Source organism: Anguilla anguilla, chromosome 4 (genome assembly GCF_013347855.1).
Source record: "Anguilla anguilla isolate fAngAng1 chromosome 4, fAngAng1.pri, whole genome shotgun sequence".
NCBI classification, from domain to species: Eukaryota; Metazoa; Chordata; class Actinopteri; order Anguilliformes; family Anguillidae; genus Anguilla; species Anguilla anguilla.
In genome coordinates this window covers 6,468,132-6,494,327 of record NC_049204.1, presented here as the reverse complement: position 1 = coordinate 6,494,327, position 26,196 = coordinate 6,468,132, and the positions used below count along the sequence as shown (strand labels likewise).

Here is a 26,196-nt window from a genome sequence, read left to right as displayed (position 1 = left end):
AGTGCTAGGCTAACTATCCCTGTCCCTTGTACATAAAGAGTGCTAGGCCAACTATCCCTGTCCCTTGTTGTACATAAAGAGTGCTAGGCTAACTATCCCTGTCTCCAGTACATTAAGAGTGCTAGGCTAACTATCCCTGTCTCCAGTACATTAAGAGTGCTAGGCTAACTATCCCTGTCCCTTGTTGTACATAAAGAGTGCTAGGCTAACTATCCCTGTCCCTTGTTGTACATAAAGAGTGCTAGGCTAACTATCCCTGTCCCTTGTTGTACATAAAGAGTGCTAGGCTAACTATCCCTGTCCCTTGTTGTACATAAAGAGTGCTAGGCTAACTATCCCTGTCCCTTGTTGTACATAAATTGTGCTAGGCTAACTATCCCTGTCCCTTGTTGTACATAAAATGTGCTAGGCTAACTATCCCTGTCCCCTGTACATAAAGAGTGCTAGGCTAACTATCCCTGTCCCCTGTACATAAAGAGTGCTAGGCTAACTATCCCTGCCCCTTGTACATAAAGAGCTCTTTCTGTACAAAGGTTCCTTTCAAATGAAGAGCTTGTGAGTGATGTCAGACTTCATTCAGAGGACCAGGTGAGGAGCTCTCAAAGGTGCAGTGTTGATTAGTCGCCCTCAGGGATGGGGGAGGGGGGGGGGGGGGGGGTCTCAGGGGTCAGATGGTGTTTGTGATTAGACAAAAACGGCCTCTCACGAACACTCACTGATTTCTCCCCAGCCAGTCTAGCTCCGCCTCCACATCCCCCTCCTTTAGTGCAACAGGTAGAGTGCAGACAGTGGAGTTTAGTTCTCCTCTCTGTGGATACAAAAGTATATTGAGACAGAGAGAGAGGGGGAAGAGAGAAGGATAGAAAGAGAGCCATTCTAGTCATGGTGTATACTACTATTCAATGGAAAATATGCATATTTGTTTTCCCACAGCACTTGCATGTTATGCTTTGGTGACATTTACAATGTTTGTTTTGTGCCAACAACTTTGCCTTTAAAATTGAATTTATTTGAATCGAGGGACGGGAAGAAAGAGGACAGAAGGAATAGGTAAGTACAAATAAAAAGGCAAACAGCAGATGTGTTATTCCAACTTGTTCTAACAGTGCAAAGGCTGGATGTACAATCTGAGGATGTCTAGTTCCCATGAGTCTCAGCGTTACTAAGTACAGACCTATAGAGCCAGTGACGACACTGTTATTGCTCAGCTATGCTTCAGCGTCTTGGTAATGGAAACAACAATTCTAACAACTGTTTTTTTTTAATACCTCCGCTGGGGTAAAAATAGATGCCTTTTCATCTATTCTGTCTAAAAATGGTAGCTTGCTCTGTTGAGGTGCACATAAATGGATATAACAACATTTGTTCTGTGTGAACATATATAGAGGAGTTCTAAAGTGTGGAGTGATCATAGTCAGTAAATTGTAGTCACAGTTGATGGGGGGAGGGTCTATCTTTGTTTTTAGTTGTGTATATAGGGGTTGCCTCTCATAGATTTGGAATATACTGAAATAAAATAAAAAAATGTAAAAAATTCATCAAAAGATATTGCAGCACTTTACAATATATGGCCAAATATACAATTTTTTTTGCCATCTTGTGATATTGCAATGCATTACACTGTTGTGGAATTTATGAATCACAATGAATTGCAGTGTATTCTCTGTAAGGGACAGTCCCGAATGCCCTGCCTGGTTCTCAGTGCAAATCAATGCGAACAGCGATATGCCCAGCTCTGGTCACATACGTATCAGTTTGCAGGATGAGATGAGGGGCGTATGATGCTCCCATTCTACCTGGCCTACTGTCAAGCTTTCACCTGGCCTGGTTCCAACTGTATCCACCCTTCGAAGAGTAGGTTTTGTGGAATGTAGTTGTTGTTGTTTTTTTTGTTTTTTTTTTCAAAAGTTCTAAGTCAGTGTTCTGGAACTTGCTTTCAGCTACCAGTAGTGATTGTTGCATCAGCATTAGAGTGTTCAGTTAAGAACATTCTAATAATATATTTGTGATCTTACACCTTTAAAGGGTTAATAGATTAGTTTTGCTATTCACGTTGAATTTGAAAACTGCATTATTATTATTTCAGCGCTGACGTAAACACTTTTAGTCATATACGTCCACACTTTCTCCAGGTAGAGCCTCATTGCTTTCACTGGTAAGTCTCCAGTTAAATTCAAATTTTAAAAAGGCAACCACATTAACTGACCTGATTGAACAAAAGTAATGGGAAGTGAATACAGAACGTGTGGGACGCGTGCTTCGTCATCCCACAGTAGACATTGCAAGAGTCTAATTGAGAACAATTTGCAGCCTGTTACAATTTAGGGGTTGTGACTACGAGTGGAACAAAAACTAGCACACACAGGGGGCCCATGATCAACTCTGAGAACCCTGGCTAGAGAGAACAAGCTCATTTGATTGCAATGATCGTTATTCATACCTTTCATGAGGAAAAAAAAAAACATTTATAGTTGAAAAGCTGTCAAGTGTAATTTCTGACAAAGCCACATGCCCCATTAAATCACATTGGCCCAATGCCATCCCACTCTGTCAGACCCCAGCCTGTGCCGTGTAAATCTCACTGACAATTTTCTACAACTTTTTTTTTTTTTTTTGGCAAATTATTTTCAAGGCTGATCTACTCATTGTAAATGTTCACACAGATTTCTCTCAGACCTTTTGGCAGACCTTTAAGCTGGGCTACTAGGTGAAATTGGCTGAGCTCAGGACAGAATTATATCCTTATGTTATTCCCAGGTCTTGAGCAATAGTATTTTTTTAGCAGAAGTTCACAGATCATTGCCCCCCACCCCCACCCCCACCCACCCACCTTCCAGGGCCTGGGACAACATACCTGGTTGTCACTCCAACCTACACACAACACAACCACCCCCCCCCCACCCCCACCCCCACTCCCAAACAGTGACCCTGCCCTTAAAAAGGATGCATTCAGTCAGGCGGCATGTGAAGATTCAGTTGCCAAATGCATACAAAGTAACCATAGCGACAAAAGCGAATAAGTTACCAGATGAAGTTATCTGCTGTTACCTTTCTCCCCCCCCCCCCCCCCTTGCTCAGGCCATTTGCTCGTCCCTGCCTGTTCCACCATGTCGTCCCCAAATCCCACCCGCTCTGAAACCACAGGTCAGTCTGCCGGCTTGTTGCCCCTTCCGCACTCTGTGTCTGTGTCTGTTTACGTTGGGGTTACTCTGCACAAATTTCATGTCGTTTTAATTAAAGGGGGAGGTTTTTTTTGCTGCTAGGCTGATCACGCATACACACTGGGGGGTTGAGGCTGAAATACTAAACAAATCAAATTACAAAGACTTTTTAAAAATTTGGATGAATAATCTAAACAAAATCCATTGGGATGGCAGGCATGCCGCCATCCCGCCAAGTCACGACTTGGCTGTATCTACGCTGCTCTTTGACTGATGTCCGTCTTCGTTTCAGACTTCACCTGGGAAGTACGAGCTAACGATCGCCAGTTCCACAAAAAACTACAGAGGAGATCTGTACTGTGCTTCCGCAAGGGGAAATATGCCGTAAGTCACGCAACCGAGATACTTTAGAAGAATGCAGACCAGCCTCATATTTTACTTGATTATGTGTATTGACAGTATGCGTGTTTTGTTGCCAGGACAATCTGGTGCGCAGTTATAAATATTCCGCCCTGACATTCTTGCCACTGTCGCTGTATGAACAGTTCCATCGTATGGCCAACCTCTTCTTCCTGGTCATGGTGATATTGCAGGTCAGAAACTTTTTTCCTCACCTCTTATTTGTTGACTCTGTACTATGCTACTTTGTGCTAAATATTTCACAAGAAATAAAGCCTGGATTCAATCCACAGTTGTAACTTTGAATTAGAAATGAAGACTTTGTTTAAAAATACAGTTTACGGAATTCATTTTGGTGACCACTGAACATGCCACAAAGCTTTTGTAAAGAAAAATGAACTGTTTAAAAATATGTTAATTCATTTAAAAAGTAAAATGTTTTGTGCACAATATTGTTCAGTGTTTGTTCCAGTGTTTAACAATGGTTAAGTATATAAAGCATTTATTATAGGATGTGACCATGTTAGTCTCATTTCCATAATGAATTTTCAGAGTTTGTTCTGGCTCAAACCAGTGTTTAGGGTCAGTTCCTTTGAGACAGTGTTCAGAGTTGGTTCTTTTATGGGATAGTGTTCAGGGTTAATTCCTTTCTGAGATGTTATTCAGGGATAGTTTATTTCTGAGATGGTGCTGAGGGTTAATTTCTTTCTGAGATGGTGTTGAGGGTTAATTCCTTTCTGAGATGGTGTTGAGGGTTAATTTCTTTCTGAGATGGTGTTGAGGGTTAATTCCTTTCTGAGATGGTGTTGAGGGTTAATTTCTTTCTGAGATGGTGTTGAGGGTTAATTCCTTTCTGAGATGTTATTCAGGGTTAGTTTATTTCTGAGATGGTGTTGAGGATTAATTTCTTTCTGAGATGGTGTTAAGGGTTAATTCCTTCCTGAGATGGTGTTGAGGGTTAATTCCTTTCTGAGATGGTGTTAAGGGTTAATTCCTTTCTGAGATGGTGTTGAGGGTTTGGCTTCTTTACAAAAACGGGGTGCCTTTGTGTTTCTAGAGTATTCCCGCCATCTCCACGCTGCGCTGGTACATCACCATGATCCCCCTGCTCATGGTGCTGTCCATCAGGGGTCTCAAAGACCTGAGGGACGATCTGGTGAGACCCTCCTCATGGTCACGCTCCTCTTCCTCTCTGCGCCAATCGTAACATATTCGTCCTCCTTGGCGTCTCCAGTACGCTCATCGCCGTTTCCATGCTCATCGCTGATAGACAGCGGCGTGCACAGACATTTTGAGGGGCAGGGGCTCAGGCCAAGAAAAAGACCCCCCCCCCCCCCCCGATGCCAGCACACTACATCATACCCGTTAACCTATCATCTGACATTTCAGTTTTACAATGACTACGCTGATTTCATTAGGTTTGATAACGGTAATCATAATTATAACAATAACAGCAGCAATAATAATAATAATAATAATTATTATTATTATTTATTTATTTGGTCCAGAGGGGCATTTCAGCCAAGGAGGACAAAGGGACAGCGGCTGGAGTCACTGTAGCCTGCCCCCCCCCCAAGCCCCCCCCCGCTGACAGATTGCCCGGGGGGAACCTCTATAGGGCTCTGTGGCTATGTAGCCAGGGCTGCGTACATACATTGATCAAGCCCATTCCAGCCGTGAGCAGGCATTTGCATCTCTCTCTCTTTCATCGATATTCTCTAACGGAGGGATGTAAATATCAGGGGCCCCGTCGCCATGGAGACGGTGAAACGTGTCATATGTGATATAACCCCCCACCCCGCCCCCCCCCCCCCCCCCCCTTTCTCTTCCTCAGGCCAGGCGACGCAGTGACAGACAGATTAACAGACAACCCTGTGACATACTGACTCCTGAGGGGTGAGGACGGGCTGTGGGTGTGCGTGTGTGTGTGTGTGTGTGTGAGTGTGTGTGTAAATGTGTATGCATGCGTGCGTGTGTATATTTACTATGTAAGTCCCATATTATACAGTTGTTTTTATATTACCTCCATGTTAATTTTAGCTGGTTTTAAAAAATGTTTTTTTTTTTGGTGTTTTCATCTGCAGTACAGAAGATGAAAAGGCACAACAAACAGCATTGCCATGTAAATATCAGACAGAACATCTATAAGTTTGTATCCATTAATCTATGTCTCTCTCTCCCTCTCTCTCCCCCTCTCTCCCCCTCCCTCCCTCTCTCTCTCTCCCTCTCCTCCTCTCTCTCTCTCTCTCGCAGGTTCTGTACTGCTCAGTGGCAGGACGTGTGTGTGGGCGACGTGCTGCGTCTCCACGTCGACCAGATAGTGCCGGTGAGCTCCTGCAGGGGGCGCCACACAGTATTGAAACCGACCAATAAATAAATGTATTTTGTGGGCTGAGCCTATCTCTCGCTCTCGCTCTCCTCCCCCCTCAGGCGGACCTGCTCCTCCTCTGCAGCTCCGAGCCGCACAGCCTCTGCTACGTGGAGACGGCCGACATTGACGGGTCAGAGCCGCCCGCGTCCGTCCGCCATCTCCGCGAACGTTCACGCGGTCGCGAACGCCGCCATAATTTATCCATTACCCTATATAAACTGCTCCTCCGAGCAGGGGCAGGCGCTATTGAGACGTCAGACGTGTTTCGCCTTCGTACATAATCTGGTGTTAATTTCAAGCAGACCTGGGTCAAACACGTATTTGTTTTGGATTCAAATACTTTTTCCATGCTTTACTGATCTTGTCTGGTGCATTGAAACCAATGAAGTACTCTCAAAAGGTGCAAACCCCACATTCTGGTCATATTGGCAGGCTCAACTACACCAGGCAAGATCAGTAGAGCACGGAAGAGCATTTGAATCCAAAACAAATAGGTATTTGACCCAGGTCTGATTTCAACCGTTTGTCCCTAGAGGGGGTTTTTTTAAATATCAGGTAAAAAAAGGAAACAAGAAGAAAAAAAAACATTAAAAGGTTCATATAGAATGTTCTGCTTTTCGTAGTTTGAACCATATTCTATGAGGCGTGTGATCCATGTAATGTGAACCAGATATGGCGTCAGTTTACAGCCAGGCAGCGCTGTTCATGAATAAATATGGCAGATTTGCCTTTTCAAGGTCCAGCAAGGTGAGCGGCAGCTCTGTCATCGCTGCCAGATGAAGATAGCGTCGGTTGGACGGAGTGTAGCACAGTGGGTAAGGAACTGGGCTTGTAACCGAAAGGTCGCAGGTTCAATTCCCGGGTAAGGACACTGCCGTTGTACCCTTGAGCAAGGTACTTAACCGGAATTGCTTCAGTATATATCCAGCTGTATAAATGGACACAATGTAAAATGCTATGTAAAAGTTGTGTAAGTCGCTCTGGATAAGAGCGTCTGCTAAATGCATGTAATGTAATGGTTTGAAATGGGCTGCTGCAAACTGCGCCGCGAGCGAACGGCCACCGCCAACATCGTTCCTCTGACTCGTTCGCCCGTGTTAGGCACGCGTCGTGCAGAAGTTGCAGTGCCCAGAGCCACCCTGCAATAAAACGGACGCCATGTTTGTTTCACCTCACACGGGTTTCTCGTCTCTCGTTCATAGGGCTTGCAGTTTTGTGCCTCTTTGGCACGAACGACCCAGAACGCCACCGCTTTCATTGTGCTCGCTGTAGCTTGTGCCAGGTTTTAAGCTTTCACCCTTTCTGTTTAAATTCTTTGCAATCTTTCTCAGACTTTTTGAACTGATGGGGAAGTGACCTCCACAGACCTCTCAGCTCCATTTTGTTTCTCCTATTCTCATAACCCTCTGTTCAGGAAGTGTAGCGGGATGACTTGCGATTTTCATGTCTAGCGAGGGCTCCCTGTTCCTGATACTGCTCCTTACTTTCGCAGGGAGACCAATCTTAAGTTTCGCCAGGCTTTGGCCCTCACTCACCAGGAACTGACCGAGCCTGTGGAGACAGCACTAATGGCTTTTAATGGTTTGTACCGCTCTCTCATAAAACATTATCCTTCGGTAATCCACGACGATGACTGTGATGAGCTTTGTTAAGTAACACCAGTGGTTAAGGCACACATGTCCCTGGATCAACTAATTATTCATACCCATTAATTAAGCTGTGAGATGTTCTTAAGTGAACATTAGAATGTTCTTAAGGGAATATTCTAATGCTGATGTAACAATCACTACTGGTGACTGGAGGCAATGGAGTTCCAAAACACTGTCCTGAATTTTGAATAAACATTCCAAAAAATCTACACTTCAAAGAGTTAAATACGTTTAGACACTTATGGGGTTCCTGAATATTGCTGACAATTTAAAAAGGAAGTATCTATTTTCAATATAGTTCAGAACAAATCTTCCATATGATTTCACATTTTGGTTAGTAACATCTTTGTTGAAAATTCAAATATGTAGCTATTTGAAATGTGTTTTTGACTCAGGTATTTTTTAAACACTGTCTCCTCTCTGGAATAACAGCAGTAAACCTCTGCTTAGACCAATCAGAATTCTTAAAGAAATTAAATTAATATATGCCGGTACATAACATATTTGACATTCTGAAAAGTTTATTTTACTTTTTATTTCCTTTGTTAAAAATTAAAACAAATTTTAAAAACGAATCTCAGATAAATAATGAAAAATCCAACATTCCCAGAAAAACACAGGTAGAGGTTTTGAATATTTCATAAGCACTTAGAAGGTGGTGGGTTTTTCCTTGCTGATGTTATTTGAGGGTGTGTGATGTAACCCTTTGAAGAGTAGTTTTTTTTTTTGGAATGTTTTTTTCAAAATTCTAAGATGATGTTCTAGAACTCCATTGCTTTCAATTACCAGTGGTGACAACAGCGCCAGAATGTTCCGTTAAGAACATTCTAATCACATGTTTGTGATCTCAAACCTTTAAGGGCTAAGAAGCTGTGCTACCACCATGTTCCATATTATGAATTCAACGTGCTGGGCGAGTGTGGTTTGATAGGTCAGGATGCTTATGCTTTCAGCTTTGGGGGATGATGAACTGGACCGATGTGGTTTGAGCCGGCTTCTGTCTATCAAGGAGAAAAGACCTTCAATGTATTGATTTACTGGGGTAAATTAAATTCAGGGATGATAAAAGATGTATGACGGAAGACACAAAAAAAAAACCACATGCAAAACTGCAATATCGCTCAGGAGGAGAAGCTTTCACATCGAACACTGGAATGGCTGTTGTTTGCATTGCATGATATTTGCATTGCGGACTCAATACATCACTCGCTTACCCCCCCCCACCCCCCCAAATCCATCATCCCCTCCACTCCCTACTCCCCCCCCTCCCCCCATCCCCACCCCCCCACACAGGCAGTGTGTTCTGCGAGGAGCCCAACAGTCACATGTACTCATTCAGGGGAGAGCTGCACTGGCGGGGAGAGCGCCACCTGCTGGACACCGACCACATCCTGTTGAGGGGAACCGTGCTACGCAACACAGAATCTGTCTACGGCCTGGCCGTCTACGCAGGTATCGGCACCCAGCTAGCGCCAAACGTTCTCGCAACGTTGCAGCCGTGCAGCGGCAATGTCACGAGCACTGACAAAACGTTCCCGTAACCCTGGGAGAACGTTTCAGAATAGAACGGAATCGAAGAATTTCTTTATTGCCATTGCACTGGTGCGCACGACAAAATTCAGGCGCGCTGCCTGAGCGGATCTCAAATACACAAGATAAAACAAGGTAATAAAAAAGATAAAAAAGGAATAATAAAAACTCTACATGCGGCTCACACGCGTTCACACACTCTGACACACATGCACACAAACTCACACACGCGTACCCATTATGCCTACGTGTGCACCAAATAAGCACAGAGTACCTGACTGCACAGAATAAATACCAGTATTGCACAGAATAAATGTAAGTACTGCACACATAAATATGAATATGAATAAATATCGGTATTGCACAGTATAAATATTGTCTATGGGGGGCGTACTTTCAGTGCAGAGTTCAGTGTGGTGATGGCTTTTGGGGTAGAAACTGTTCGTTAAACTGTTCGTTAAACCGTTCGTTTTGTGCTGGCAAGGAGGTGGGGCTATACCCAGCTACCACAAAAGGCTTCCGGAACGTTAGGGAAACATTCTGGTTAGACTGTCGTTTAGTGGTGAGATGAGGGCGTGACGAGACTGTTCCCCAAACACCCCCTGATGGTCTCCATGTTAGTCGTGGGGAAAAAGAAACGTTGTTGAGGATATGCGTCATAACACGCATTTTAAGGATGTTTTGAATGAAAGTATTGAAACAGTGGGCTTGTTTAAGATTGCCAACACACCTGATAATTAACACGAATGTCCAACTCTGTCCACAATTAAAGTTATATTTTTGCAGTTTGAATAACATTGAGACCATTCCTGTAATGTTCTTTGTGATTTCAATTTAAAAAAGGGATGTCTAGGAAACTGCACAAATGAGAGAATGTGTTTCCTCTAAACCATCCTCTTTTTTGACGTGTCAAAGCAATTACTGTTTTAACTAGTGCAGTGCAATTGCTGCAGCAGTGTTTAATTCCACTGTGGTGAACGTCAACAGGAAGTGAATCATATTCAGGATATTTTTTTACTAGTGCATATCGTTTTCCACCTCAACCCATCTGACAGTTTGGGAGCTCCTGATCAAGGGCACTCATGAGAAAATGAACTTTCTTCCTGAAGCTGTATAATGGCTATTATAGTTAGGCATGTATTGTAAGGAAATACACACAGCTTAAATTTCTTTTCTTTTTTTAAACCATATATTTAGTCCTTACTCATTTGTCTCCACATAATAAAGTAGATTCCTTAACTCCTATCACATTATTAAGTTTAACGCGGATAAACTTACATCACAGGAAAAAAAACATGTAAAATATTGTTTCGCCTCCTTTGAATGGCTGTCGTCCAAAAATAACCGCCAGGTTCAGACACCAAGATCTTGCGGAACTGCGGCCAGCTCCTGGTGAAGCAGACGCAGGTGGAGTGGATCCTGAACAGAGTGGTCATTGGGGTGAGGAAGACGAGACGCGGTATTCCACTTCCGCCATGTCAGTTTTAAGGTTTTTTTTTTTTTTTTTTTTTTTTTAAACAAAAGTCAACAGCGGGAGCTTAACCTTCTGTATCGCAAGAAGGCAGACCAAAGAGCATTCTCGTATTAATAACTCGCTTTTAACAGAAATGTCTGAAGGAGTCGCATAGTTAGAAGCACCTGTGGTGGATTGTCGTTTGGTCAGCGGTTGCTTTTTGGTTGCTGGTTTTCGTTCCAGTGATTTCTTTTTTCGTTCTTTTTGTAGGCCAACTCGGGACTTACTTCCGCCATAGGTTTCCTCGGCAAATTTACAATTCATTTTCCCCATAGGCATTTCGTTTTCTGTCGAAAATAAGGTCTGTGGTTATACGAGATAAATTACGCCCATTAGTATCTAAACAGTGAATTTAGAAGCCGTTATGTGCTTTTAAAAAGTAAGCTGCTAACAAGTTGTATGTTGAAACTACAACGGTTGGTCCCGTGAAGGCGGGCTAGTATGAGAACTTGAGTGGCGGCTGCCGGAAAGCGACCATTGTTGTAGTTCCAATATATCAACTTGTCAGCAACTTACTTTTGAAAAGCACATAACAGCTTCGAAATCCACGGTGTGATATTAATGGGTGTGATTTATCTCGTAGAAACAAACGTGGAGCTTACGTTCACCACAGACCTTATTTTCTGGAAAAATGCACTGGAAATCTGACAAGGGAACGCATGGCTCAAAAAAGCGAAATTACTTTCGGGTTTTAGGACTACAAACTGTAACACTCTATTGCAATCCCAGAATTTTAAAAAGCTGTTAAACCTGGATTCTACTAATCAACCACTAGAGTCTTTGCTAAGCACCTTGATTAGTAGAATCAGGTATGCTACTGCTCGGTTGAAACAAAAGCCGAAACCCACACTGGCCCTGTCTGGATAAGATTAGGTACCCCTGCTCTAAAAACATGAAAGCACCTAATCAAGAAAAATCAACAGCTTGTTAAAATTCCGGGATTGCAGTTGTGGTTGGAACGAAAACCCGCATACTCAGTGGTCCCGAGTTTGAGAACCACTGCTGTAGGTGTTTGTCTGAGTGGCGGTAACCCGTGACGACGCGTACGGCCGGCGGAACCTGACGTCCGTGTGTCCGTCCGTTCTCAGATCATCTTCTTCCTGCTGCTGACGGCGCTCCTCCTGGCGGTGGGGACGGGGGTGTTCGAGGCCACGGTGGGACCCCGAATCGAGGCGCTCTCGGCCCTGGCGAACGGTGCCACGCCCGCCTACACGGCCTTCCTCACCTTTTGGGGCTACTTAATCCTGCTGGCCCCGGCCATACCCATGTCACTCTATATCTCGTGAGCATCAGCGCCTCTGTGCCTGGGACGATGTGTTTGAGTTTGTGTGCATGTGTGTGTCTATGTGGGACTGTGTGTTTGTGTGTGTGTTTTTTGGGGGGGGGGATAGCTGGAATAGTTTGTGTGTGTGTGTGTTTGATCGCCTGTGTGTACTGGACCTGACAGGTTGAGTGATCATCTTACCTTGATCTGACCAGTAAGCCTGACTCAGGTTTGGACCCGTCTCAGATTCGATACTCCCCTGCGATTGGCTGCAGGTTTGAGATGGTCCATGTGGTGCAGAGCCTGCTGATTGGCTGGGACCTGGACCTGTACGAGGAGGCCAGGGACACGCCGGCCCAGGCCCGGAGCACCGCGCTCAACGAGGAGCTGGGCCAGGTGGGCTACCTGCTCAGCGACAAGACCGGCACGCTCACGCAGAACCACCTGCTCTTCCGCCAGTGCTGCATCGCCAGCGTCTTATACGGTACGTTTCTCTCTCTCTCTCTCTCTCTCTCTCTCCATCGCACTTTCTGTCTCTCACTCTCTCTCTCCCTGTCTCTCTGTCTCTCTCCTACTCTCTCTCCATCGCTCCCTTTCTCTCTGTCTCTCATTTTCTCTCTCCATCTCTGTCTCTCTTTCTCTCTCCCTCTCTCTCTCTCCCCAAGTGCAGTACAGTTCCTCCATCTTTCTCAATGACTGCAGGACAGGTTCTCTGAGTGAAGTATGGCCTCTCCCTTTCTCTCTCTTTCTCAATGTGCGGCACAGTTTCTCTCTCTTCAAGTGGAGTATGGTCTCTCTCTTTCTCTCTCTCCCTCTCTCTCCCCAAGTGCAGTACAGTTCCTCCATCTTTCTCAATGACTGCAGGACAGGTTCTCTGAGTGAAGTATGGCCTCTCCCTTTCTCTCTCTTTCTCAATGTGCGGCACAGTTTCTCTCTCTTCAAGTGGAGTATGGTCTCTCTCTTTCTCAAAGTGCGGCACAGTTCCTCTCTCTTCAAGTGGAGTATGGTCTCTCTTTCTCTGTGAGCACTAGTTATTTCCTCTCTTTGCATGTGTTACACTTTCTTGCTGTAAATACAGTATGGTATCTCCCGCTGTAATATGGTCTCTCCACCACCTTTCCCTGTGGAGTGAGCCCTACGTTGAAGTCCACTAAATGACAGGTCTAATCGTGTTCATGCCGTGTTTTCAGTGTTGCAGCTTATTGTGAAATGGCGGTCGTTTCTGCAGTCGACTTTTTGTTTTGTTTGATTTGTTCACACTTGCTTTCATGTTTTTCAGGAGCCATGCCAGACGATGAGAAGAAACCAGAGGTAAAAAAAAGCTTGATGTCGTGCTGCTCTAGTCCTTCAGTACATTTTACATTAACATTCCCGCCATTTAGCTGACTGGTGCAGCTTACACTCTTTCATACACACTCCATTCATCCATTTATGTTACATTCACGCCAGGTGTCTGTACGTCAAAAGAAGGCCAAGGCATTTTTGTTCCAGCAAAAAAATATAATTTTTTGACCATAACCTTCCTCAGGCAAATGTTCCTGCCTGAAATAAAGCATTTTTTGACTACAGATGACCCTCCGTTGCACTTAAATCAATGAAGATAGATTCAGGACTGAATATATCTGCACACGTGTATGTCTGTGTGTTACGCTTACTGTCGTCGCCCCCTCTGGTCACTGTCGGTACTGCATCTCTACTCCCCCCACAGAAACTGGACCTGAGCTGGAACCCGTACTCGACCGGCGACCTGCAGTTCTACGATCAGCGATTGGTGGAAAGGCTGCGGGGGCAGGACAGCGGCGAGACGCGGGAGTTTTTCTGCGCTCTGGCGCTCTGTCACACGGTCATGTCCGAGTGGAAAGAGGGTGAGTGAGGGGAAATCGGGGAGGGGAAGGGGGGGCATGTATTTATGTGTGTGTATGTTTGTGTGTGTGTGTGTGTGTGTGTGCGCGCGCCTGCGGGATAGGGGTCCGGGGGGCCACTAGAGGTGGGGTGTGTATTTATGTGTGTGTGTGTGTGTGTGCGTACGCGGGATAGGGTTGCCAGATGTCCGGTTTTCGAACGAAATGTCCACACTTGACAAAGTGGGACCGGGGGGGCCTTTCTCAACAGACCCGGAATCAATATCGTTTCAAATATTTTCTCTGTGAGAAGTTTTATAACTACAACACATAACTGTAACAGGGCTGCCTCAACCCTGTTCCTGGGCATCTGCCATCCTGTAGGTTTTCATTTCAACCCTAACAAAGCACACACCTCATTCTAATAGCTACAGGTCTCGATGAGTAGATTCTACAATTAGTGGAATCAAGTGTGCCCAAATAGGGTTGAAATGAAAACCTACAGGTGGTCTGAGGTCTTATTAAGCCACGCCCCTTCAAAGTGTTTGTTTTTAATGTCGTTATGTCTTGGCAAGTGGGTATAGATAATGGATGGATGGATGGATGGATGGATAGGTGATGGATAAATAAATAAATAGTCACAAGCAGACTTCACACACACTTCACAGGCATGCAAAATTAACTGCTATTTGTGAGTCACCGAAAATAACTGAATGTCAATCCCAGAATGTAGCTCAATGATTACTTGAATGGGTATAGGAGAACATTTATGTGCCTTTTAAACTGCCAGCAGTCACAGAGTTAGAGGGTCACGCCTGGGTCGAGTGCTGTACTCTGGAGGATTTTGAGGATGTCCCGTGTTGATTGCAGGGACCCTGCGGTACCAGGCCTCCTCCCCGGACGAGGGGGCGCTGGTTGGGGCGGCGCGGGAGCTGGGATGGGTGTTCCTGTCTCGAACCCGGGACTCGCTGACGGTGAGCGAGCTGGGCCAGGTCCGGGAGTACCAGCTGCTGGCTCTGCTGGACTTCAGCAGCCAGAGGAGGCGCATGTCCGTTCTGGGTGAGCCCCGCCCCGCCCCGCCCCGCCCGCCCCGCCCCGCCCCGCCCGCCCTGTCCTGCTCCGCCCCGCCTTGTCCTGCCCCGCCCCGCCCGGCCCGCCCTGCCCCGCCCGCACGCACGCGTCCGTCGAGCTTCAGCGTTTCTACTCCGCTCCGTCCACTCGCTCGAACCCAGTCCCTTATTCACGGCTGGCTGGGACTGGCCTGTCTGGGAGTTCTGGCGAATTCCAGATGGGCTGGTTCAGTTGTGGGCCGCTAGGCCACTTTTGGGTCATGATTAAAATATATTTCCACCCCCGACCCCCCCCACTACCATGTCCATGATTGCAATCTCCTCGGTTCGAGATCTCAATCTCCACTGCCCCACTGACCCCCGTGATCTGTGATCGCAAATCCCCCCCCCCCCCCCCCTCGTTTTGGGTCCCTGCCCCAAACCCAAATTTTGCTCCCAGTCTAGCCCTGACTCATTCCTGTCTTCCCCTTTTTCCATCCATCGCTGCATCCCTCTCTCCATCCCTCGGCCTATGCCCACCTGCCTCTCTCTCTCTCTCTCTCTCTCTCTCTCAAACTTTGTCTCACACTCTCCCTAATCCTCACGTCTGATGGTTTAATATGGTTGGTTTGTCAATCACTCAGTCAATCAACCCACATTTAATCTGATACAGCGCATTTTGCTCTGAGTCAGCCCAAGGCACTAAACTTCATGACTGACAGTTGTTGTACGTGCTATCTTTTCGTTAAATGTGGCACGGTTGGTGTCTCTCTCCCTCTCCCTCTCCCTCTCTCTCTCCCTCTCTCTCTCTCCCCCTCTCCCCCCCTCTCTCCCTCTCTCTCTCTCTCTCTCTCTCTCCCCCCCCCTCTCTCTCTCTCCCCGGCAGTGAGGGACCCGGAGGGGAAGCTGAAGCTGTACTGTAAGGGCGCCGACATCGTCATCCTGGAGAGGCTAAAGAAGAACAGTCCTCACCAAGAAAGCACCGAGAAAGCACTGGAGGTTAGACACACACACAAAACGTGCACACACTCAAACACACATGTAAAACTCACATACACACACGCACAAACACAGGGAAACGCACACACGTGCGCACTCTCAAACACACATGTAAAAACACACGTACACACACACACACACACATTCAAGTGCGCACACTCATACACACACGTATACGCACACATACAAACGCGCACACACACGGACACACATATACATACACGCACACACACACACACACACGTGCACACACTCATACACGCACATATATGCACACACACACACACACACATACACACACACTCACACACGCACACACGCACTCACAGGCACACACTCAGTTTGCACTGTGAGTATAAACCCCCCGCTCCTGCGCCCTCCAGCTGTACGCTCAGGGCTGCCTGCGCACCCTGTGTGTGTCCGGACGCTCCGTGCGGGAGGAGCTGTGGGAGGAGTGGAGCCGCGTCCTGGCCCAGGCTGCCACGGCGACGCGCCACGGCGACGGCGACGGCGCGCTGGAGCAGCTGTACAGCGACATGGAGGCGGAGCTCACGGTACACGCCCACAATGCGTGACAGCTGCAGGGGCGGAGCTAAGGGAAAAAGCAGGGAAAGCTTTTCCAGGCACTAGTGGGTCCAGGGGGGGAGCCCTAGAGGTGGAGTGTGTATTTATTTGTGTGTGTGTGTGTGTGTGTGTGTATGTGTGTGTGCGGGATAGAGTTGTCCGGTCCAGATGTCCGGTTTTCAAGTGGAATGTCCAGTTTTAAAATTATTTGTACAGTTCCGGTTTGTGGTCTCGACTGGACAAGGTACTATTCAGTCAGAATAACTGGTTAAATAAATTTTGCGTTAGTTTCTAATGAATTGTCAGTGTCAATGACTCCCCTGTATGATAGAACGTCTCGCCAGTTCAACCATTGTCCTGTTTTGACCAAAAGAGAGCCATATATCTGTTTCTGGATTGCAAACTACTTATTTAATTATCCTAGACGTTTACACAATTTGGCGTGTTCGCGACATTTCTCTGTAAGCTCAGGTCAGACAGCTGTTCCTGTGTCCCTGCATAGTTCTCACAGTGTAATCTATGAGTGAACCGGCATAGATGCCGCTAATTAGCTCAGCCTCCTGGCGGAAGAATTGTGCTAATTGGCGAATCCAGGCGACTGGAACCTAATACTGAGGGGCGGGCTCTTTGCTTTCTGAACCTGGATTTCTCCGCCTCCGCGCGCGAACGACGCTGCTTCCTGCTCCGGGCTCTCAGCTGTTGGGCGTGACCGCCATCGAAGATCGGCTGCAGGAGGGGGTCTCCCGCACCATCTCCGTCCTCAGACAGGCCGGGGTCAAGGTGTGGGTGCTGACCGGGGACAAGACAGGTACTGCCCATTCGTTTAGACGGGATTAATAGCAGCGAGGCGTAATCAATAACAGGATTAACTACTTAGGAGGGACAATAGCAATGACAATAATAACAGTAAAATCTATGACAGTTTACTGGGGTCACTGTAAAATGGTTTCGCTAAGGGCTGTCTCTCTGTCTGTCTGTCTGTCTGTCTGTCTGTCTATCTGTCTGTGTCTCTGTCTGTATCTCTCTCTGTCTGTCTGTCTGTGTCTCTGTCTGTCTGTCTGTCTGTGTCTCTGTCTGTCTGTCTGTCGGTCTGTCTGTCTGTCTCTCTGTGTCTCTGTCTGTCTGTATCTCTCTCTGTCTGTCTGTGTCTCTGTCTGTCTGTCTGTCTGTGTCTCTGTGTCTCTGTCTGTCTGTATCTCTCTCTGTCTGTCTGTCTGTGTCTCTGTCTGTCTGTCTGTCTGTGTCTCTGTGTCTCTGTCTGGCTGTCTGTCCTTCCCTGTAGAAACTGCTGTGAATATTGGGTACTCCTGCAGTCTGCTGGATACAGACGCCACACTGCTGCAGGGAGAGGAACTGAGGTCGGGAAAACTCACACCCTCATACTGACATACCCGCACACCGACACACTCATACTGACATACCCGCACACCGACACACTCATACTGACAAACCCGCACACCGACACACTCATACTGACAAACCCTCACACTGACACACTCAAACACCGACACACTCATACACTGACAAACCCGCACACCGACACCCTTATACCGACAAACCCTCGCACCGACAACCTCATACTGGAAAAACCCGCACACCGACACACTCATACTGACAAACCCTCACACTGACACACTCAAACACCGACACACTCATACACTGACAAACCCGCACACCGACACCCTTATACCGACAAACCCGCGCACCGACACCCTCATACTGGAAGAACCCGCACACTGACACACTCATACTGACAAACCCTCATACCTACACACACAAACACTGGCAAACCATCACACTGACACACTCATACTGACATACCCTCACACAGAAAAAATTAAAAACACTGAAATACCCACACACTGACACTCTCATACACTGACAAACTCAAACACAGGCATACCCACACACTGACACACTCAAACACTGACACACCATCGGCAGACCTGTGTGATGCCATTAATCTGAAACACTTTAGCAAAAACACATTAAATTTGATGCGGCTTTGACTCTCACACTCTCTGACGTCTTGCAATCGAAAATATACATTTTGTTGACATAACAAGCTACCTCAAAATAAATGTAAAAAAAAGTGCAATTAAAGGAGGCAAAAGTAAACAGTACGTAGCAGACCTGGGTCAAATACGTATTTGTTTTGGATTCAAAAACTTTTCCAGGCTTTACCGATCTTGTCTGGTGTATTGGAACCAATGAAATACTCTCAAAAAGTGCAAACCTCACATTCTGGTCATATTGGCAGGCTTAATTACACCAGGCAAGATCAATAGAGCACAGAAAAGTATTTGAATCCAAGGCAAATAACGTATTTGACCCAGGTCTGGTACGCAGCGTCTGTGGTCTCCCAGCGTCACCGAGCGGACCCGTCTGCTTCCTCTCTGTGCTGCAGACAGCTCCTCCAGACCCCCGAGCCAGATGCTACCCTCACAAAGGGCAATGAGCCTGACTGCTGGGGCAAATACCGGAAGACGGAGGGCAGCAGAATGGCATTAGTTGTCACCGGACCTGAGTTGGTAACAAAAACAACAACAACAACAAAAAAACATACTGGATGGATGCTCACATACATAATAACATATACACCTGCACTACCTTTTACAACCCTCTCTCTCTCTTTCTCTATCTCCCTCTCTCCCACTCTCTCTCCCTTACTCTCTTTCTTCCTCTGCCTCTCTCTCCCACTCTCCCTCTCTCTCTCTATCATCCTCCCTCTCTCTCTCTCTCTCTCTGCAGGAAGAGATGGAAGACAAGCCGGAGCAGGGGGAGCGTTTCGTGTCCCTGTCCAGGCACTGCCAGTCCGTGCTGTGTTGCCGTATGACCCCGGGGCAGAAGGCGGGCGTGGTCGAGCTCATCAGGAAGCACACGTCCGCCATCACCATGGCGATCGGAGACGGAGCCAACGATGTGAACATGATTAAGAGTGAGGGGCCGGACGGAGGACTTTTGGGGGTGGTGGGACGGGGTGCATACGTAGTGGGAGGAACAGAGAAGCGCGCAAGGAGGAGCATACTTTGAAAGAATCCTGCCCAGGGAGAGATTGGGAGAAGGCGTTTCTGCTCGCAGAGCGAAGACGTGGCATTCAAGATGATTCAAACCATCCTTCTCTATTTCTTTCTCTCCCTCTCTCCCTCTCTCTCTTTCTGTTTCCCTCTCTCCCTCCCTCTCCTTCTCTCTCTCTCTCTCTCTCTCTCATTCTCTCATTCTCTCTCCCTCCCTCTCACCCGCCCTCCCCCTCTCTCTCTCCCTCCCTCCCTCTCCTTCTCTCTCTCATTCTCTCAGGGGCTCACATCGGAGTGGGACTGAGCGGGGTGGAAGGCAGCCAGGCGGTGCAGAACGCCGACTTCTCATTGGCCCAGTTCCGATTTTTGGCCAAGCTGCTATTGGTCCACGGGCGCTGGTCGTACCGGCGCATCTGCAGCTTCCTGCGCTACTTCCTGTACAAGACCACCACCTTCGCCATGGTGCACACCTGGTACAGCTTCTACAACGGCTTCAGCGCACTGGTGAGCTACCTGAGGCGTCGGCAGGGCGGCGGCAGGGCGTCGGCAGGCCGAAACGCTGCCGCTGAAATATTCAAAGGTGGATTCATTGGAGCACGTAGGCCACATTTCTGGCCAAACGACCAACGGCCTTACTTAAATATGGAGGAAAGATTAAAATATGGTATCCTACAGTGTTGGGGAGTAGTTTAACTACTCCCCAACACTGTAGTTAAACTGGTAGTAGACTACATATGTAGTTAAACTAGTAGTTTAATTACATTTGTGCGGCAGTTTGCTGGTAGGTCATCTACATTCAAATTTGTGTGGCGGTTGTAGTAAATGACTTCATTTTGAATAGTTGACTACAGGACCTACCATTGGTTGTAAAATATTTTTCCCGACACCTTAGACCAAATACAGCTTCCTCTCTCTTTCTGCTCTAATTCTGAGGGACTAATTGAATGATAGTGGAGTTCTCCATCAGAGATGCTGAAGGTCAAACGCCAATCAGCACACACTGCTGGCGCCCCTCCCCTGTGTAGTGCTTCTCCCAAAAAAGAAGATATTGCTCACACACGCGTCAATGTCTGGGGGACTACTTTCAGTGTGAAGTAATTGGTAGGTTGTACAAAGCTACGCTTTCAGAGTAGTTTCCGCCAACCGCTGGTGTCTTATGCCTGGGTGTGTGCCAGCTTTTACACAAACTTAACATAATGTAACTCTGACTGGCTGATCATTTTTTAAAAGACAGTGGGGAGGCTGAGTACAAAATGATATGGGCAGAGTTCAAGAATTAATTGCCGGAAACTGCTAGGAGAAAAAAACCCATAGTTCTGTTCCAAATTTCTCTTTCTCTCACTCTCTCTCTACCTCCCTCCCTCCCTCCCTCTCTCTCTCTCTCTCAGCATGTATATGAGAACTGGTTCATCACCTTGTACACGGTTATGTACACAATCTACCCCGTGCTCTGCTTGGCTCTTTTGGAACAGGTATGAACAGCTTTTTAATTCTAATTTTATTTCACAGGGAACACAGCAAGAATGGTTCAGGAATGTTATCTGCTTTTTGTCCATAATTAAAATTAAGAATTAAACAAAATTTTGTCATTTTAGTTCTTACATGCAGGAAATGGCATTGACACATCTTCTCCATGATGTTTTTTTTTTTTTTTTTATGTGTTAATTATGTACATCAGGAGATTTTTTAGTACTCTACAGATGAAAGAAGTTTTTTTTTTTTTTTTTTCTCTCACTGAAGGGGTCGATGAATGTTACAGCTTGCCAGGTCTTATAGTAGAAGGGTTGTTTGAGCACAGGCTTGGTTCTTGTGATGAACTATTCTTGTACTGTTCTTAACCAAAGGGGACCACTACTAGAATGTTCTCCAATGTTTCTGAAACACGTTAAAGATATGAAAGTCGATCGACCTGTGATGTTACATCACGCTTGACTCTATTTGATCTGTGGACTGAGGTTTTTTTTTTTTTCTCTTGGGTTTCTACCATCATCACTCCACCTGGTGGAGCATGTGTGTATCTGGGGCAGAGCTAAGGGTGTGAGAGAGACAAAAGCTTTCCCAGGCACTATGAGAATTCAGGGCGACCCTAGAGGTGGTGTGTGTGTGCGCGCGCGTGTGTGTGTGTGTGTGTGTGTGTACATGGGGGTGGGGGGCCTTTCAACAATAATGTTTTTCCTGCGCAATTAATAATTTCTAGATCCATCCCTGTGTGTAGCCAACAGATAAGAAAAATAATTGTAGAAGGGAGAAAGAACACTGGAAACTTAAGTGAACATTCTAATGCTGATGTCACAATCACTGCTGGTGACTTGAAAGCAAGGGAGTTCCAGAACACTGACTTAGAATTTTGAGGGGGGGAAAAAACATTTCAGAAAACCTACTCTTCAAAGGGGATTCAGTTGGAACCAGGCCATGTGAAAGCTTGACAATAGGCCTAGTGGAATGGGAGCATCGCTCTCCACTTGCACACCCCTCATTTCTGCAAACCGACACGTGTGTGACCAGAGTCGGGCATTTAATGCACCCCAGAGCGACGTGTCATCCACTGCTGTGGCTGATGGGAAATGTATGCTGTGGTCGGGCAGGACGTGAGCGCGGAGGCCAGCCTGCAGTGGCCGGAGCTGTACCAGCTCGGGCTGAGGCAGGAGCTCTTCAACCCCTGGAAGTTGGCGGCGACCCTCCTCTACTCCCTCTACACCTCCCTGGTCCACTTCTTCATCCCGCTCGGCGTGGCTTCCTACTCCCCGCTGGACTACCAGTCCTTCGCCATCGTCGTGGAGACCGGACTCATCTTCTCTGTCACTGTCGAGGTCAGAGGCTCGAGCTTGTGCGGCTCAGAAATAGTCCAATTAAACGGTTTGAATTGGCTTAAATTGTACTGGCCTGCGCAGAAAGAAAATAATCTATTCTAGTGCTGTAATGCTGCAACAAAAAAAAAAAAAGCTTTCCGGTGTTTCGTGTGCTTCTCAGATAATTCTGTGCACTGGATTCTGGACGAAGTTCAACGTTGGAGCGATTTTTTTGAGCCTGGCGCTGTTTTTCGTGTCGACGCGGGTCCTTCACAACCCCCGCCTGCATGCCGCCGCCCCTACAGACTACTACTTCTCTGGTAAACACACTCGCGCAGACAGACCCACACTAACACACACGGACACATGCTTAGTACACACAGGCACACACACATGCATACACACACACATGCACATGCGCACAGGTACTTGCAGATATCACACACACACACACATACACACACGCACACACACACACACACACGCATACACACACACACGGACACATGCTTAATACACACAGGCACACACACACACACACGCATACACACACACATGCACATGCGCACAGGTACTTGCAGATATCACACACACACACACACATACACACAGACACACACATGCACATACGCACAGGTACTTGTGGATATCACACACATACACACAGGTACTTGTGGATATCACACGCAGACACATACGCATATGCACATACACACAGGCATACATACACACATACAGATACTTGTGGATATCACACACACACACACACACACACACACACACTTGTGGATATCACAGACACACACACACATACTTTCAGTATTTTGTACGAACCTCTCCATGCTCGTTCACCCCTGTGCTCCCGCAGCTTGCGTTTCCCAGAGTCTGCTCCCCCCGGTTAGGGTTAGGGTTAGGGTTAGGGTTAGCTTGCGTTTCCCAGTGTCAGTCTGCTCCCCCGTTTAGGGTTAGGGTTAGGGTTAGGGTTAGGGTCAGCTTGCGTTTCCCAGTGTGAGTCTGCTCCCCCCGTTTAGGGTTAGGGTTAGGGTTAGGGTTAGGGTTAGCTTGCGTTTCCCAGTGTCAGTCTGCTCCCCCGTTTAGGGTTAGGGTTAGGGTTAGGGTTAGGTTGTGTTTCCCAGTGTGAGTCTGCTCCCCCCGTTTAGGGTTAGGGTTAGGGTTAGCTTGCGTTTCCCAGTGTGAGTCTGCTCCCCCCGTTTAGGGTTAGGGTTAGGGTTAGGGTCAGCTTGCGTTTCCCAGTGTGAGTCTGCTCCCCCCGTTTAGGGTTAGGGTTAGGGTTAGGGTTAGCTTGCGTTTCCCAGTGTGAGTCTGCTCCCCCCGGTTAGGGTTAGGGTTAGGGTTAGGGTCAGCTTGCGTTTCCCAGTGTGAGTCTGCTCCCCCCGTTTAGGGTTAGGGTCAGGGTTAGGGTTAGGGTTAGGGTTAGCTTGCGTTTCCCAGTGTGAGTCTGCTCCCCCCGTTTAGGGTTAGGGTTAGGGTTAGGGTTAGGGTTAGCTTGCGTTTCCCAGTGTGAGTCTGCTCCCCCCGTTTAGGGTTAGGGTTAGGGTTAGGGTCAGCTTGCGTTTCCCAGTGTGAGTCTGCTCCCCCCGTTTAGGTGTGTCGGAGAACGTGTTCAGCGGCCCGCTGCTGTGGCTAACCGCGGTGCTCACCGCCTGCGTCGCCGTTCTCCCCTCGATGACCGCTCGAGCCCTCGCCTTCGTCCTCCGGCCCTCTGACACACACCGGGTAAGAGAGGTTTGGCGGGGGGGGGGGGGGGTTCAAATCTCACTGCTGGGGTATGACACTCCAGTCCTGTGGGGGGGGGGGTTCACGTTGCCTGCTGGATTTTTTTTTTGTCTGTTTTAGCATTCAAGCCCTAAATTTAAGACCTTTATTGACAAAACAAGGCCTAAAATTAGGGCTGCCCAACCAGGTTCCTGGATATGTACCATCCTTTAGGTTTTTACTCCACCCATAACAAAGCACACCTCATTCAGCAGCGAGAGATCTCGTTGAGCTTCTAATTAGTAGAATCACGTGAGTTGAAATGAAAATGTACATGATGGTAGGTCTCTTGCAACAGGGTTGGACAGCCCTACTCAAAAGGAAGGCAAGATTCAAAGGGAACCGCAAAAACCTACAAAACTGCGAAACGGACTTTGACACCCCCTTGCCTTTCTGTATGACCGCTAGCCTTCTCTAGCTGGCGCTACGCTAACGCGCTGATGTATGCGAATCCCAGGTTCACAGCTCAGGGACGACCTCTTCACCCGGAGGGCCCCAGGAGATGAAGCCTCACTTCAGGAGGGGAGACCTGCAGCGGCGCTCGTCCTACGCCATGTCCCAGGGCAAAGGGTTTGGCCGGCTGGTCACCTCGGGGGCCAGCCGCCGCAGCGCAGCGCCCCCGGAGGACAGGAGGGACACCGCGGGGAAAACTGACTTGGACGCTCCACGCACAACAGAGGAAGGGAAGACCATGGCTGCTGCTGCTGCTGCTACCACGGAAACAAGCCGATGAAGACTTGTCATGGACACTACTGGCAGCGTTGCGTGTTCTGCCCCTGATGCTTTGGTTTAGTGCCCACGTAGCACTCGAGCTCGTATTCAGAGAGGACCGCTGTAGAATTACATCACTGGCCTTTAGCAGATGCTCCTAGCCAGACCAGCGTACACAGTTTTACATTGGTGCATCGTAGCTGGGTGTATACTGAAGCAATTCGAGCCCAGTTGCATAAGCCTTGTACCACACTGCTGCCTGCTAAAGTGCTGTAAGCTAATGTACCCCATCACTTCCCAAATACTGGATGAAAGTATGAAATGAGAATGAAAGGGGAGTAAATCGATATCAATATTAATATTAATATTAGCCTAATATTAGCCTTTCCTTGGAACCAAAGGCAACAGTACATTTAGGGCCTGATTTTCGAAGACCTTCAGACTGTGAGAAACCTTTTACCACACGCGAAACCAATAACATGGCCAATGATTGGTCAGGGTATTTCTTTTGCACCAGTCATAGTTTTGCATGTGCTGAAAGATTTTGAGCGTTCTGAAGGTCCTAGTATATCATGCCCTTAGAGACAGGTGTATGGTGTGTGTGTACATGTGCAAGTGCCTCTGTATTTTTACAATAAAAATAATATTTTAGGAAAATGTGTTTTCTTTATTTTTAATTAAAATGTATAATTTGTAAGCACGCACACACACACATGCTGCAATGAACAAACACTCCCCTCTGTGACTGATCAGAAGAGGATTCACTGAGGAAGATTAGACCTCATCCTCCAAGTCACTGGGGATTGTTTGTGCTCGTGAGCATTTTTTGGGGTCCCGCTCTGATCGCTGACTGGTGCTGCAGAGGGGCTTCAGCCCCCCCGTAACCCCCACACCCACCACCACCTTTTTCCTTTCCTTCGCATTTCTTTCTCAATCTCTGCATGCGGTCTAAAGAAAATCAATCATCCCTCCCCTTTTTGCCGATGCGGCTGACAGCCTTTTTCCCAGAATCTGTCTCTGAATGTAGTGCGGAAGAAGGAGACACTCATACACTCATACACTCATGCACTCATACACTCATGCACTCATGCACTCATACACTCACTGTGTGTCCAAAGAGCCTCAGACATACGCCGGTAATGAGGAGCATCCTTGAACCCCATCACATTGAAACGACGGCATGTCTTTAGTTTCTTTCTTTAAATAGCATGTAATACCGAGCTTCTTGGTCATGTCAGTGTGTCGTATCGAAGGAGGACAGCATCATTGAGCAGAGGCTGAGTTTCAAAGCTCATAATCTTCCACGTTCCAGTCATATTTAACACTTCAGATCATAATTATTTAACCCATGCGAAGACACAACCCGGAGGCCCAGATGTATCTCCTGGTTATTCCGCCTTGTAAATTAATATACAGACCTTGCTTGAACTATTTTACCAGCTAGTTTAATACCTCAAGCTATAATCTGATTATTTGCTCCGATAGATTCCCCATTACCTGCCTATTACCATTTAGCTTATCTTTATCTATTGATACTGAAATGGCCAATCGAGGATGGCTCCT

The 26,196-nt window shown here is 47.1% G+C and overlaps 1 protein-coding gene across 3 annotated transcripts; it reads left to right on the top strand.

Annotated features, from left to right (window-relative positions):
* Positions 1-752: 752 nt before the first annotated feature.
* Positions 753-25,033, top strand: atp8b3 (ATPase phospholipid transporting 8B3). Of its 3 annotated transcripts, none has more exons than XM_035412092.1 (29): positions 753-1,050; positions 1,762-1,854; positions 3,079-3,144; positions 3,454-3,545; positions 3,641-3,754; positions 4,618-4,716; positions 5,395-5,456; positions 5,814-5,886; positions 5,991-6,061; positions 7,424-7,512; positions 8,874-9,032; positions 10,462-10,550; positions 11,712-11,905; positions 12,163-12,371; positions 13,167-13,198; positions 13,596-13,752; positions 14,599-14,787; positions 15,664-15,776; positions 16,160-16,330; positions 17,037-17,148; positions 17,623-17,698; positions 18,748-18,871; positions 19,092-19,278; positions 19,638-19,861; positions 20,746-20,829; positions 21,943-22,167; positions 22,328-22,466; positions 23,753-23,883; positions 24,380-25,033. In XM_035412092.1, the coding sequence occupies exons 2-29, from the start codon at positions 1,779-1,781 to the stop codon at positions 24,653-24,655; spliced, it is 3,633 nt and encodes a 1,210-aa protein (XP_035267983.1). In that variant the 5' UTR covers positions 753-1,050; positions 1,762-1,778; the 3' UTR covers positions 24,656-25,033. The 3 variants fall into 3 exon arrangements, with proteins under 3 accessions (XP_035267983.1, XP_035267982.1, XP_035267984.1); XM_035412091.1 differs by having other exon boundaries at positions 1,755-1,854; XM_035412093.1 differs by lacking the exon at positions 1,762-1,854 and having other exon boundaries at positions 754-1,050.
* The last annotated feature ends 1,163 nt before the right edge of the window (positions 25,034-26,196 follow it).

What these genes read in the sequence shown, in the direction of transcription:
- atp8b3 (XM_035412092.1), top strand. Translation starts at nt 1,779, where the DNA reads ATGATGCTCCCATTCTACCTGGCCTACTGTCAAGCTTTCACCTGGCCT. An exon ending in TCTTCTCTGTCACTGTCGAG is followed by an intron (nt 22,168 to 22,327) that starts GTCAGAGGCTCG and finishes TGTGCTTCTCAG; the next exon opens with ATAATTCTGTGCACTGGATT. An exon ending in GGCCCTCTGACACACACCGG is followed by an intron (nt 23,884 to 24,379) that starts GTAAGAGAGGTT and finishes TGCGAATCCCAG; the next exon opens with GTTCACAGCTCAGGGACGAC.